Genomic DNA, 12,270 nt, shown 5'->3' with positions numbered 1-12,270 from the left:
GACATGTGTCTATGGGCCAGGGCTCAGGGAGCAAGTTACAGCAAAGGGAAGCTAATTTGGTGTTCTGTCAGGGAGGTAGGACAGGGGGCTGACTGGGTAGGTGGCAAGCTGGGAGATATCTACTTTGATTGGCTGCCTTCGCTGTTCCATCTGCCTACTTGGAAAAGAGCAGCCAGTCAGAACTTTCTGTACTAGCTGAGGGATGAAACAGCCAGTAAACTTTGACTGCTTCATCCCTCAGCATGGGTAGAGGTGCCAATCCCCACTCATTAAGGACCCAACTGGAGCCTCTCATCCAGCCTCTGTTTTCAGATTCTAATCAGGCTTTGTCTGAGGCAGAAGCTTCGAAGAAGAAGTCAGCCATGGAGACAAGAGCAAAAGTCCTGGCTCCCCCAACACTCTCAGGCTGCCAGCCCCCAGCCTCTTCACCACACACCAACCCTACAGGAGACCTACTAATCACTCCCCTCACACCATAGCTCCCTCTCAGTCACGACTGCAACTCCTTATCTCCCACCCCAGGACAGCATTCATCCTATTGCAGTGGGGAATCCTCAGGCAAAGTCTAAGAATTCCATTCCCCCCATCACCACCACTTAGAAGGGAATATTGACATTGAAGAACAAGGCAAGCCACACAGGAGTATGTCTTAGCCGTGGAGGTTTCTGCTTCAGACAAAACTCAGCTGCCTGATGGTTGGGGACAGTAGGGGGGCAGCTGGTTTCCTTACTTGCGTCAGTCTTTTTCACAGTGTTTCTGAGGAACACCTAAAGTTAATCCAGGATTATCTGCGAGTTCACATCACCAGCGACTTTGAGATGGTGCAGATGGGCTCCAGCAGTCTCCCCCAGCTGAAGAAACTGCTCACAGTGCTCTGCAAAGGGCTCTTCAGGTAACTGGAGCCTAATTTTCAGAGAAGGCAATATAATGTCATGACACTGTCAAAGGTAGGTGCCATTTGAATTGTGAACCCATATTTCCAGCACAGCAAAACTGCTTATCCTTAAAAACGGGTAGTAAGACAATGGTCTCATGGCCTATGGGGTCAAAGGCCAGGAGCCAGATGCTCATGCTCCAGTGAGGTTCAGATGATTTATGCCACCTGAGATTCTGGCCCTGGGACATTAAATCTGCCTGAAACACACAGCTATAGCAGGTAAGTTTTTCCTGGGGGTGGTTTCAGTTAATAGAGTATTACTTATTTTATACTTTGTTTAGAAAGAAACAAAGCCAAAATGCATTAAAGGATTAGCTGAATAGGATTAGTTTAGGAACAGATATAAATGGCACCTCCAGAATCATCAAGTAAAAGTCGTATATAAAAAAACCCACATATTGCTGTATGACTATTCTCTCCAAACCCCGACTCTCCTCTCAATTACAGCAGGGAGAACCTGGGATGATTTTATTGAAATCATTGTCAAGGTGGAGTGAGCAGAGAAACAGGCCCCTACTCCAGTATGGTTTCCATTACAAGTACCCCTTCCCTATCCAGAGCCCAGACTGACCTATACCCAGCAAAAGCCCAAGTACCAGTCAGGATCTGATTGCTCCTCAAGCTTCCTCCCTATTCTGAAACAAACAAGGCGCTCAGCCCTCAGATCCCAGGGAGAGCATCTGGATGCCTGACCATCAACAGAGAGGTCCTGTACCTCCACGCTGGCTCAGGGGCCCACAGCACCCTTTTCCACACTGGCTCCTTGGCAGCTAGGCTCCCACAGAATTCGCACAGAGCTGGGGGGAGGCGGATGGGCCAGCTGGTGTAAATCGGAGTGGCTCAGTTGAAGTGACTGGAGTTACTCAAGTTATACCATATGAGGATTGGCTGAGTGTGCATTCCCCTTCTCTGGCCTGACTCCAGCCCTCCCCAGGGAGAGGATCCAGGGAGGTCGGGAAGTGGGGGGTATGATGCTGCAGAACCAGCACTTCCTTTTCTGTGCCCCTCAGCTGGGTTTCAGTTCTCTACAGTCACGGAGTGGGGAAGGTCTCATGTGCTCTGTTATTAGCAAACCCTGAATAATGCGATCCCACAGCCAGCAAAATCAGGACTGAATCTTTTCCATTGCTAAACTGCCTCAAATAGGGCTGTGCTGTTATTCCAATGAAGGCCAAGCTGGCTTTTCCCAGAAGGGAGTTCGAATGCATCGCTACTCTGTGCTATACTCATCGCTATCTGTACTCTGTGTGTTTTTGTACCCCTCATCGCCCTTCAAGGGGATAAGAAAGTCTTAAAAAAGAAAACCTACTGATATCAAATGTTCTCAAGCATCAAAGCTGCTCTTCCAATTGTCAGTGTCCCTTTAACATTTGTAGTGAGAGGGCACAGAAAATCTAGTGCCCGCTTCAAACATTACCGGGCCAAATTCTCTACTGGTGAAAGTCCATTGACATCAGTGGAGTTGCACCAACAGACAATTATCCCCACCTTCCACCCCTTGTTTAGTGGTATATATTTATGGACTAATCTGTTGTCATCCTGGGAATTAATGACATCTTAATATAATTAGTCTAACTGGGCAGATTTTCAAAGACCTGTGCGATTGGTGAGATGCACCAAATGCAATTCTTTTCATGGGCAATCACCCACAACATGGAGATGTCTAATTATATATATAATTGCCCAATTTGCATATGCAATTTCCCACATGGAAATGCAGGATTCTTTCTTATGGAGGGGACCTGATCTAAAATCCAGTGAAGTCAGTGGAAAAACTCCCACTGATTTCAATGGGCTTTGGATCAAATTCCAGTCAGGCACTCAGTTTGTGTGGCTCAGGTAATAAGAGACTTTCAAAATCAGCCCACGGAGCTGTTGTGCTATTTGAAAATGGAATTGATTTGATGTATCCCATCCAATTTCTTCTCCCTCCTGCAATTTCCTGCCAAAATCTGTACCAATAATCTTGGTATCATTTCATTTCAGTGGATTTGCCTTCTCAATTATCCTGTGAACTCCTAATAACTTGAGGCCATTTCTCCTTCTTTGTCTTCCATATCAATCAGCTTTCTCTAATAAACCGCTTTCCTGCAGATCAGATTTTCTCAGGAGTGTGTGCATTCTAGCCATAGAACCTAGCGTTCTCCCATAATTTACTAATTTTCAAATACCTGGGCACTTACTTGCTTTATGTAGCTCCCTTAATCTCTGCTGTAGCTTGCAGCCTCTCTAGCTGAATCCCCCTTTCAAGATGCAGAAATTTAATTTATTCAGTGACATTACCTAATTTTAGCCTTCATTCACCTCAGCTTCTTTCCCAGCTGCATTGTGGGATTCAGCCTGAAATCTGCAGCTTGTTCTCAGGCAGCTGTGTTTTCTTTTTCATAACTGGATTTTATTTTAACAAAGCCTTGGGGAGGGGAAAAATTGCAAATCGCAGGCTCAATTGGCACTAATGCCCCATCTTTAGTTGTATAATGTCCCTCCCTAGCCCCCTCTAATCTCACATCGTTTAGAGATGGGTGAGATGATATATTTTACTGGACCAGCTTCTCCTAGTGAAAGAGACAAGCTTTTGACAGACACAGAGCTCTTCTTTGGGTGACCTGAAGACTTTAAGGAGAACTCTGTGTCAGCTCAAAAGCTTGCCTCTTTCACCAGAAGAAGTTGGTCCAGTAAAAGATATCACATCACCCACCTTGTCTTGCTAATGTCCTGAGACCAACATGGCTACATCAACACTGCACATAGCCCGGGGATAGCTGTTGTCAGACCCACGTGACACTGCATTCAGTTTAAAGGTTGAGAGCTTTTCTTTGATGTCCACTAGCTGATATATGCCTGTGCTGGCATCAGACTGTGGGTAAGATGTGACTGCAAATGTTAGCAAGGGAAAGGGGATGTTTTCTGGAACTGCATGTCCTCCTTTGGGGTGGGGGTTAGAAGGTTGTTTACAGCTTAGTAATGGGCAGAACTGGGCTAACTGTTCAAAGGGACCAATTTACTGGTGACCGTAGGTCCTTTTCCAGTTCATGAGTTACCCATCAAGAAATGCAGGGCCAACGTCTGAGCTGCAGCTAAGGAGCACTCCACACAGCTGAGGGGGAGCAGGGAAGGGCTGCAGAGTAACTTTTGCACCCCTGCCTCCCCTACTCCTTAGCCAGCTCAGCAAAGGGCCAGTTCCTGGCATGAATTAGAGCAGTCTGAAGGTTGCTTTCAACTGCACCAGCTGCTACTTGCCTCCAGGGTCACCAGGCTGTAAAGATGCCCAGGCCAAGTACTCTGCCTCAGGAGCAGAGGTATGGGCAGGAGCACGGAGGCTGCAAGATCAGTGGCTGAACCTCTCCCAAAGATTCCCATAGTCAGGGGGTATCCTCAGAGGGGGCTGGGCAAAGCTTTAGGGGGAACTTTAGGGGAACTTTGTGCCAGCACAGCCACGGATCTTCCTGCAGATGTATGGGGAGGTGTTCCTCATTCAGAATTCCTTACAGGGTTTGGGTGGACATATTTCACAGTGCGAGTTATGGGTGAGCTGTTCAGCTTGACTGTTTCAGGCAATCACTTCATCATTCCCTACCTGATCGGTCACCTAAACATGGTGTTATTTCTGCTCTCTGATTGCATGACTCCCACAAGAAGCTTTTAAGATGGCTGCTCAAACACTTCTGGCGCCAATACTTATGCAAATATAGATGGACAGAAGTGTTCGTGACACTTCTGTGAAGATTCGCATGAATAAAATTTTACTCACACAGCAGTTCAAAGGAAGAAAAAGAAAGAGGTGTGAATGCAATTAAAACCACTTTGTGGTTTGGTTGAGCACAAATGCCAGTAAATACCCTTCTGCATTCTTCCCCAAGTCTGACCTGTGTGTTACATTAAGCTGCACTTTATGGAAAAGTGCCTCAGAGCGAGCCATTCTCACATAAGAAACGGCCAAGCAGTGGGTTTTTCTGTGGTTGCTGTTGTTCAGAACTGTACGGTCTGTGCTGCACATTGCTTCAAAGTAGATATATTGTAATTGTTTCCAGGTGGTTTGTCTAGTAGAACTTCTCCCAGAGCTTCTAATACTACCTCTTTTCTGATAGGGCCTGAACCAAAGTCCGCTGATGTTAGTGGGAGTTTTAGGGACAGGATAACTTAAAAAGTTCAAAACAGAACAGTTTTGTGACATAGAACTGAGAACCTAGGAGGACTTGGTTCCCAGTTCCGCCACAGACTTCCTGCATGACTTTGCCAAGTCACTTAGGCTGAAATTTCAAATGTGGGTGCCTGGCTTAGGCCATTGAATACATATTTAGGCACCTAAATAAGTAGCTCGATTTTCAGAGACCGCAGGTGTATGCTCACTGTAGCGCCTTTTCCAGAGAACTAGATGGAGAAACTGGTGCATTCGTACCTATGAAAATGAGGGGACTTGTTAGTACTGGCTACTAATTAGGCACAATGTCGCATTATTCTCCATGTCCACCTTGGCCTGCAGGACCTAGCTGCTCTGCCAGTACTAAGTCTGGTCTTTAGCAGAGTGTCATTTGTGCCAAGTTCATACAAAGATTTTGTGATGGACAAGCATCCTCTGGGCTCACTAAATTAATTTCATTTGTAACCTACCCTTGATTTGAATTCAGAAAATTAAAGCTGGTTCATTTTACAGCCACAGTTCCACTTGTCCCCTTATTGCATTTGTTGAAAAATATATCTTTGTATTTCCTCCTTCACTGTGCTGTCCCAGCTTCCGGAGCTGTAAGGAGTTCTGTTCAAATGAGCTGTTGCTGATGCATTAGCTGCCATCCTAACCCTGCTGCGCTGTCCTGATCTTTCAGGGTTGGCACTGACCTCACTGGGTATGTCTACACTGCAATCAAAGGTGTGAATGCAGCTCAGATTGGCATACCCACACTAGCTTTAATTAGCTGGCATGTCTATGAATAGCAGCATAGGTGTGGTAGCAAGGGCTTCAGCGTGGGCTGTCGGAGCTTGCTGGGCAGCTTAGGGATATACTCAGGTTGAAGCCCGTGCCACTACTTCTTCACTGCTATTCTTAGCTGCACTAGCTAGTTTAAAGCTCGCATGGTTCTGTCTACTCATGCTGCATTCATACCCCTAACGCAGTGTAGACACCCACATTGACTCCGTACTGACTATGCATCATTAACTGGTTTTGTGCTTTATCCTTCTTTCATTGCCCCATGTGACCTTGCCCCAGGTTCCCCACACAAACCCTGCATTGTCCTTTGACATGTCTTTGTATTCTCAGTGAGGCGTCTCGGACTCTCCCTTCCCTGGAGTCCATCCAGAAGGTTTTTGACCAGCAGCTGCCCCCTGGTATCCATCAACGTTCTCAAGTAAGTTCTACTGGAAGAAGCGGGGAAAGGTGGCCACGGAGGAGTGATAGTTTCTGTCAGGCACAGACGCGGGGGAGGGAGGACTTTCTGAGCTTGGGACACAACAATGACCATGAATTTAGATGATTGGTTAACACTTTTGTTCTCTTTAGCCTGTTTCTGGCTGCAGTGCACTGGGCACACAGTGAGTTATTTAACCACGGATTCAGCTAACTCATAGTCTTCTCCATCCTCTCCCATACCCCTGTCCCAAAGAGAGAATGCAGCAAAGTGCCTCAGTCGTTCCTACTTCCAACCTCTATCAACCTGTGACCCAGAATTGCAAATTTTTCCTTCCATCAGCTTAATTCCTCTGGATGGTCAGTGTCTTTTTGTGACAAATGCTTCCCTCCTTCCATCAAACCACCTCAATCCTGTGTCCAACCTCTTCCGTCCTGCGGCCCAGAAAACCAGTAGTCCAATCTGCATGTTCAACCCATGGACCAGTAATACAAATCTGTCTTTCTATCATCAACCATCCAACTCCTCTGCATGTCCAGCCTCTGACCTATGTACCAGATTGGCAAGGTTGTCCTCCCACCAGCCCAACTTTCCTGCATGTTCAGTCACATTCTGTGCCGCTGCGCTTCACGTTATGGATTAAACTTTGATGATGTAAAACACACTGCTGCTAACAGCTGTTTCTGGCAGGTGGTGTGAACTATGAGCTTCTTTGGGTCTGGTACTCATTGTTCTCTCTCTTTTTTTTCTTCTTCTTCTTCTTCTTTTTTTAATGCTGTTGTTACCAGTTGCTTGGGGAAGCCAGTCCAGTCAATGTTGTGTTGAAGCTCAATCAGCTGATCTCTTTGCTGTCCTCGGCTGAAGAAAAGGTAGAGATTTATAATTATCTTGTGTTCCTATCTGCTTCTGGCTTTATTTATGCTCCTTTCATGCTCAGAGAAATCCATCTCTGTAATAAGAATTCTCCTGCAATGCCTTTATTACTTCCTTCTCTGATCCCCCTCAAGTGAAGTGTAGAGTCACCAAATAGATACCCATATGCATGAAATTTTACAGGTGAAAACACTGTTGATTGAAGGTCCTGATTCAACACATCGGCGTTCTCTCATCCCTCCTGTAACCTTTGAGGTAAATAGACTTTGTCAGCAATGCTTATTGTATTACAGAAGAACACAAGACATGTAGGAATGTCTCGATGTCTTAAGTTTCTGGATACTGTGCTCTGCTACAGTAGAGATAATACAGTTATATCTCAGTGCCTGGAGTCCCTGGGTGCTCTATGGTACTGTAGTAGGGGCCATGTCTTAAAGCTCTCTGTTCGGAGTGATGTAAGTGGGTCAGGCCATGCAGATGTTTCTCTGTGCATTGATTTAGGTATTGCTTTTCCTCGTACAATTGACTGAAGTTTAGAAAAATGGCTTATGAAAAATCTCTCCCTTTTCCAATAGGTGAAAGCAGATTCTCTAGGAATTTCCCAGAAAATACACCTCAAAGTTGATGTGGAGATGGGGAAATTGATTATCAAGAAAGCCAAGGATGGTCCTGAAGACAAGTTTTATAACCATAAGAAAAGTAAGGTGCCCTGAGTCACAAATAAGGGGTTAGTCCTCTAGATCCCAGTGGGAATTTTGTCATTGACTTCAGTGGGAGCAAGGTTTGGTCCAATGTGTATATTAGTCTGTTATGCTGAGAGTTTGGTTCTACTGCAAGGCATCAGTAAACCTAGATCGCTTGTCTCCAAGGCAGTTTTCAGTGAATAGGAAGTCAATGCTGTGGTAAATGGCTCTTTCTGAGAGTTAGTTTACAATCCCATGGCTTTCAGTTAAGTTAAGACAATGGCAGCATGTCTGCAAGGAAAACAGCATCCCTTGATCAAAGGTATTTCCAATTTCTGCCCTAGTATGGATCAAGGAGGTAAGCCGCAAAGATATAAACATCTCAGAGATGTTAGGCCAAAACTGGTGTGAGTCCATCTCTTTCCTAGGTACGCTGCACCCACAAAAGGGTCTGTTTGGAAAAGCGAGGTCTTGAGAAGGCATTAGTGTTCTTGCTCTCAAGATCAGTGCTCAGCCAGTGGCTGTTTGTACTGCTGTCATGTTTGTTACTTTGGCCTGGTCTGCACAATTTAGGTCAACATTGCTATGGCGCTCAGGGTGTGAAAAATCCATACCCCAGAGTGCTGTAGCTAGACCTACCTAATCCCTGGTGTAGATGCAGCTAGGCTGGCAGAAGAATGCTTCCGTTAACCTAGCTGCTATTGCTCGGGAAGGTAGAGTTCCTACAGTGACAGAAAAGCCTCTTTGGTCGCTGTAACCTACACAATGCCATAGCACCTGAGCCGCTGTAGCACCTGAAGTGTCGCCATGGTGTTAGTATCATTAGGGGAGAGCGGTGGTAGTTGTTTGTTTGCTGTGAAGGCCTATTTAAAATGGTTCTCTTTATCCCTGGTTAGGTCCCTGCTAAAACAATTGGTGAAAGATTTTTATTAGGGAAAAGCTATTTTTCTAATTCCCCTCTAGCCTCTAACTCCAAACACTGCAGAGATTAGCAGAGGCAGAACTATCAACTCAGGCTCCATCCTCATGAGGAAAACAACCCGTTGCTGACCATAGTTTTGAGCTAAACCTCCACAGCTGATTTTCCCCAGCTGGGGTTCAGAATTGCTTAGCTGCTGATGTACATGGGACCGAACCATCTCCGCCATCAGATTGGCTTTCACCTTCTCTTCCACAGATGCTCAGACGAAGGAGTATAAATTGTCTGCTTGGGATGCAGAAAGGGCACGAGGTTGGGTTGAACACCAGGCAGGAGGAGCTATTTGTGACTCTTGTTCAGGGTATAAATGTAATCCCTGGAGGAAAGTCTCTTGCTGACTGCACCTGCATGTTGTTTCTGCTGATCCATTCCAAAAGCTCTCTGAGACTACTACCCTGACCAGCCAAACAGAACTAATCAAAACGCTGAGAAATGGCCAGACTTAAAGGACCAGATTGTCCCTGGTGTTGCTGCACAAGGAGCTCTCCTCCTTCCCCCGTGTGTCCCATAGAGGCCTAGCAACAATTGCAGTCCCTGCACATCAGGAACAGTTGTTATAGCTGAAGTACTGTCGGTCGGTCTCAGTGCCGAAGCTACTGCAACCATCTTTGTCATATTTTTGGTTCCAGGCTCTGTATAACACCCTTTTTCAGAGGCAGAATTGACAGGAATGTGTGCTTAGCGGGGGTCTCCCAATGCAGGGCAAAGAGAGCCTCAGAGTTCAGAATGAGTGATCTCTTGGAGCATGCTGCTTCCGGCAGCCAGTTCTAGTGAGCAGAGGAGGATTTCTCTGGTTTCTGCAGATACAGTTTCTGGGTCTCTGGTTTCTGAAGTTGACAGCCCACCTCTGCTTAGTCCTGCAGCTCATCAAGTCCCAGAAGTTCCCTAACAAACTGGTGATCGTACTGGAGACTGAAAGAGAGAAAACACAGCGGAAAGAATATGTTTTTGCTGACTCTAAGGTACACGACAACGTCTTTCCTCACTTTATCCCAGGAGCACCAGGATGGGCCTGAGGGCAGTGAGCCTCGGCAGAGGACTAACCAGGGCATTTATAGGATTTTAATCTGCTCTGCATAAATGAGATTAATCATATAATGTGAGAGCATCCAGAGAATGCAGGAGAGAATGGGCGACGTGTTCAGCAACAGTATAATAATAACCCCTGCTATATCAATGAGGGTCTGGGAAAGGGAAGGAGGCAGATTAGGACTGCGCCATTCATTGGCTGCTCAATGGCTGGCAAAGGCAGGAGTCAACCGCGGAGCAGTTACACCAGAATCGTTCACCAGCCTTGAATCCCACTTGTCTCGACTAGGATATCAGGGTGTGATGTAACACATGCTAGCTTCCGTGTTTGGAAACTCCAGTGCAGACAAAGCACACTGCCTTTACCATGTGCCAGTCTTTAACCTGACCAGTTTAACACGTGTCAGAGTAGTACACTGCCTTGTCTCCACTAGGCTTTTGGAACACTCTAGTTAACACATCCTAACAACACACCTTTTCTCCTGAGAAGGTACCATAAACAAAGCAACCTCCCTGCAGACTAGTAGAGATAAGGCTGATCTGCCCTTTAGATATTCTGGGCACTTCCCTATTCAATTAGTTCTTCTTTCAGAAGAAGCTGAGATTCTGGCTAACGAGACAGCCATCTCATTAGCTGTCTCTCTGTTCCTCTGGGTGTAGAAAAGAGAAGGGTTCTGCCAGCTTCTGCAGCAGATGAAGAATAAACACTCTGAGCAACCAGAGCCTGACATGATCACCATCTTCATTGGGACCTGGAACATGGGTATGTGCTGCCTTCTCATCTAGTCCTTCATACATTCCTCCAGACACTTATCTCGACCTTGACATTGGCCTGCTTCAACGTGGGGACTTTTGGACGCCACATTTCCTATTCACTCAGTAAGGGACTTGCTCACAGGGACTGTGTTCCACTAGGACAGGAGCGAAATTGAGTCTCTAGGCCAGGTTTTCGCATGCACCTTGGCCCCTTTGCATTGCTCCAGCGTAAAGGGGCCATAATGCCAATGTGACCATGGTCGGGGGAAAGGGGAGTGTCCAGTCACTGCACTCCAGCTATTTCTGCATCTGATTAGGAGAAACCACCCATCTTGGGATTGAAAAGAGAATTTAATAGCAGGGCTCTTTGTCTGGGGAACCCAAAATGAATCTGTTTTTCCCATTTGGGGAATGTACGTTTGTTCTGATGGATGTGAGCTGATAGGTTAATGCCATTAATCTCACAGACCCTGATCCTCAGCTGCAGCCACAATGAACTCAGGGCTGTCTTTGGAATGTTCCAGCCTCGAGCCGAATAGCCAGTGAGAGCTGGCTGCCAGTGGCTTCCATGGGCAGCTCCAACAGATGGGAATTGTCAGAGTACAGAGATGCTCCTGCCAATGCCCCCTTTTCCCCAGGAATGAGGAGGCATAGCACCAACTCCATCCCCTATAGCATCCCCTCTGCCAGGCACAAAGCAGGATCTGGCCCATAGTACGTCATTTGGGCATAAAGTCCATTGTCTCCCCCTGGATGTGTGCATAGCTCTGTGGGTTTGTGTGCCTTTTTATTCATGTGCTGTGTATAGCCTTGAGGTTTTGACTGCAAGTGTTTTGATTCACTGTGGTTTTGGATTTGCTGCTAAAGGTGCTGCTCCTCCCCCAAAGAAGATCACATCCTGGTTTCTCTCCAAGGGGCAGGGAAAGACACGGGATGACTCCGCTGACTACATCCCCCATGACATTTATGTCATTGGCACCCAGGAGGACCCCCAAGGGGAGAAGGAATGGCTGGAAGTTCTAAGACAATCCTTGCAGGAAATCACCAGTATCAGCTTTAAAGTGGTGAGGAATCATGTCAGCTCAGAGCAAAGTGAGGATAGCACACTCCCCTAGCAGCTAGGAGAGACACAGGAATAACCAGCCCCAGGCCCACGCCTCCCTGCTCTCGAAGCGCCACATTGCTGGGACCATCCTGCTGACAGAGAGGGGACTGAACATGTCTATGGACTCCATTACTCTTGAATCAGCTAGATGGACTGCTCCCAGCAATGCCCTATGCCGAGTCTGAGCCCAGAGCCAGCCCCAGTGCTCCCAGTGCCTTCCAGCTGGGGCATGAAGGATGGATCTTGGCCTTGGATTCACCCCCTCCCCCACAGTAGCACACTTACTTGCAATTAGGCCACTGCCATGGGAATGTCCCTCTTAAGAAGAGAACATTTTAAAATTATTGGCGTATCTTTCGAGACTGCTCTGCCCTCATTCTCTCTCTCTCTGTGAGCTCTGGCACTTTTTATTCCAGGTTATAATAAAGTTTAGGACTGACTAAACTGTGTTAGAAGCAAGTTTGACCACTCCTGAGTTTCAGTGAGGGTGAGGAACAGTTTTAATCATATCTGAAAGGTCACTGTGTATGGGGCCCCTAAGTGGCTCTTAGAATTTGCCTGTG

General features: G+C 46.6%; 1 protein-coding gene across 3 annotated transcripts in view; it reads left to right on the top strand.

The window, feature by feature from the left end:
* Positions 1-12,270, top strand: part of INPP5D (inositol polyphosphate-5-phosphatase D) — a 79,459-nt gene that overhangs the window by 46,901 nt on the left and 20,288 nt on the right. For all 3 annotated transcript variants that reach the window (XM_073360194.2, XM_073360193.2, XM_073360192.2), the window contains 8 exons: positions 752-892; positions 6,195-6,282; positions 7,071-7,151; positions 7,339-7,410; positions 7,731-7,854; positions 9,673-9,779; positions 10,507-10,609; positions 11,470-11,666. In XM_073360194.2, the coding sequence (XP_073216295.1) occupies positions 752-892; positions 6,195-6,282; positions 7,071-7,151; positions 7,339-7,410; positions 7,731-7,854; positions 9,673-9,779; positions 10,507-10,609; positions 11,470-11,666 (913 nt within the window). The remainder of the gene's footprint in view (positions 1-751; positions 893-6,194; positions 6,283-7,070; positions 7,152-7,338; positions 7,411-7,730; positions 7,855-9,672; positions 9,780-10,506; positions 10,610-11,469; positions 11,667-12,270) is intronic.

The sequence above is a fragment of the Lepidochelys kempii genome, chromosome 9 (genome assembly GCF_965140285.1).
Source record: "Lepidochelys kempii isolate rLepKem1 chromosome 9, rLepKem1.hap1, whole genome shotgun sequence".
In the NCBI taxonomy this organism is placed as follows: domain Eukaryota; kingdom Metazoa; phylum Chordata; order Testudines; family Cheloniidae; genus Lepidochelys; species Lepidochelys kempii.
This window is presented reverse-complemented; position numbering and strand designations above follow the sequence as displayed.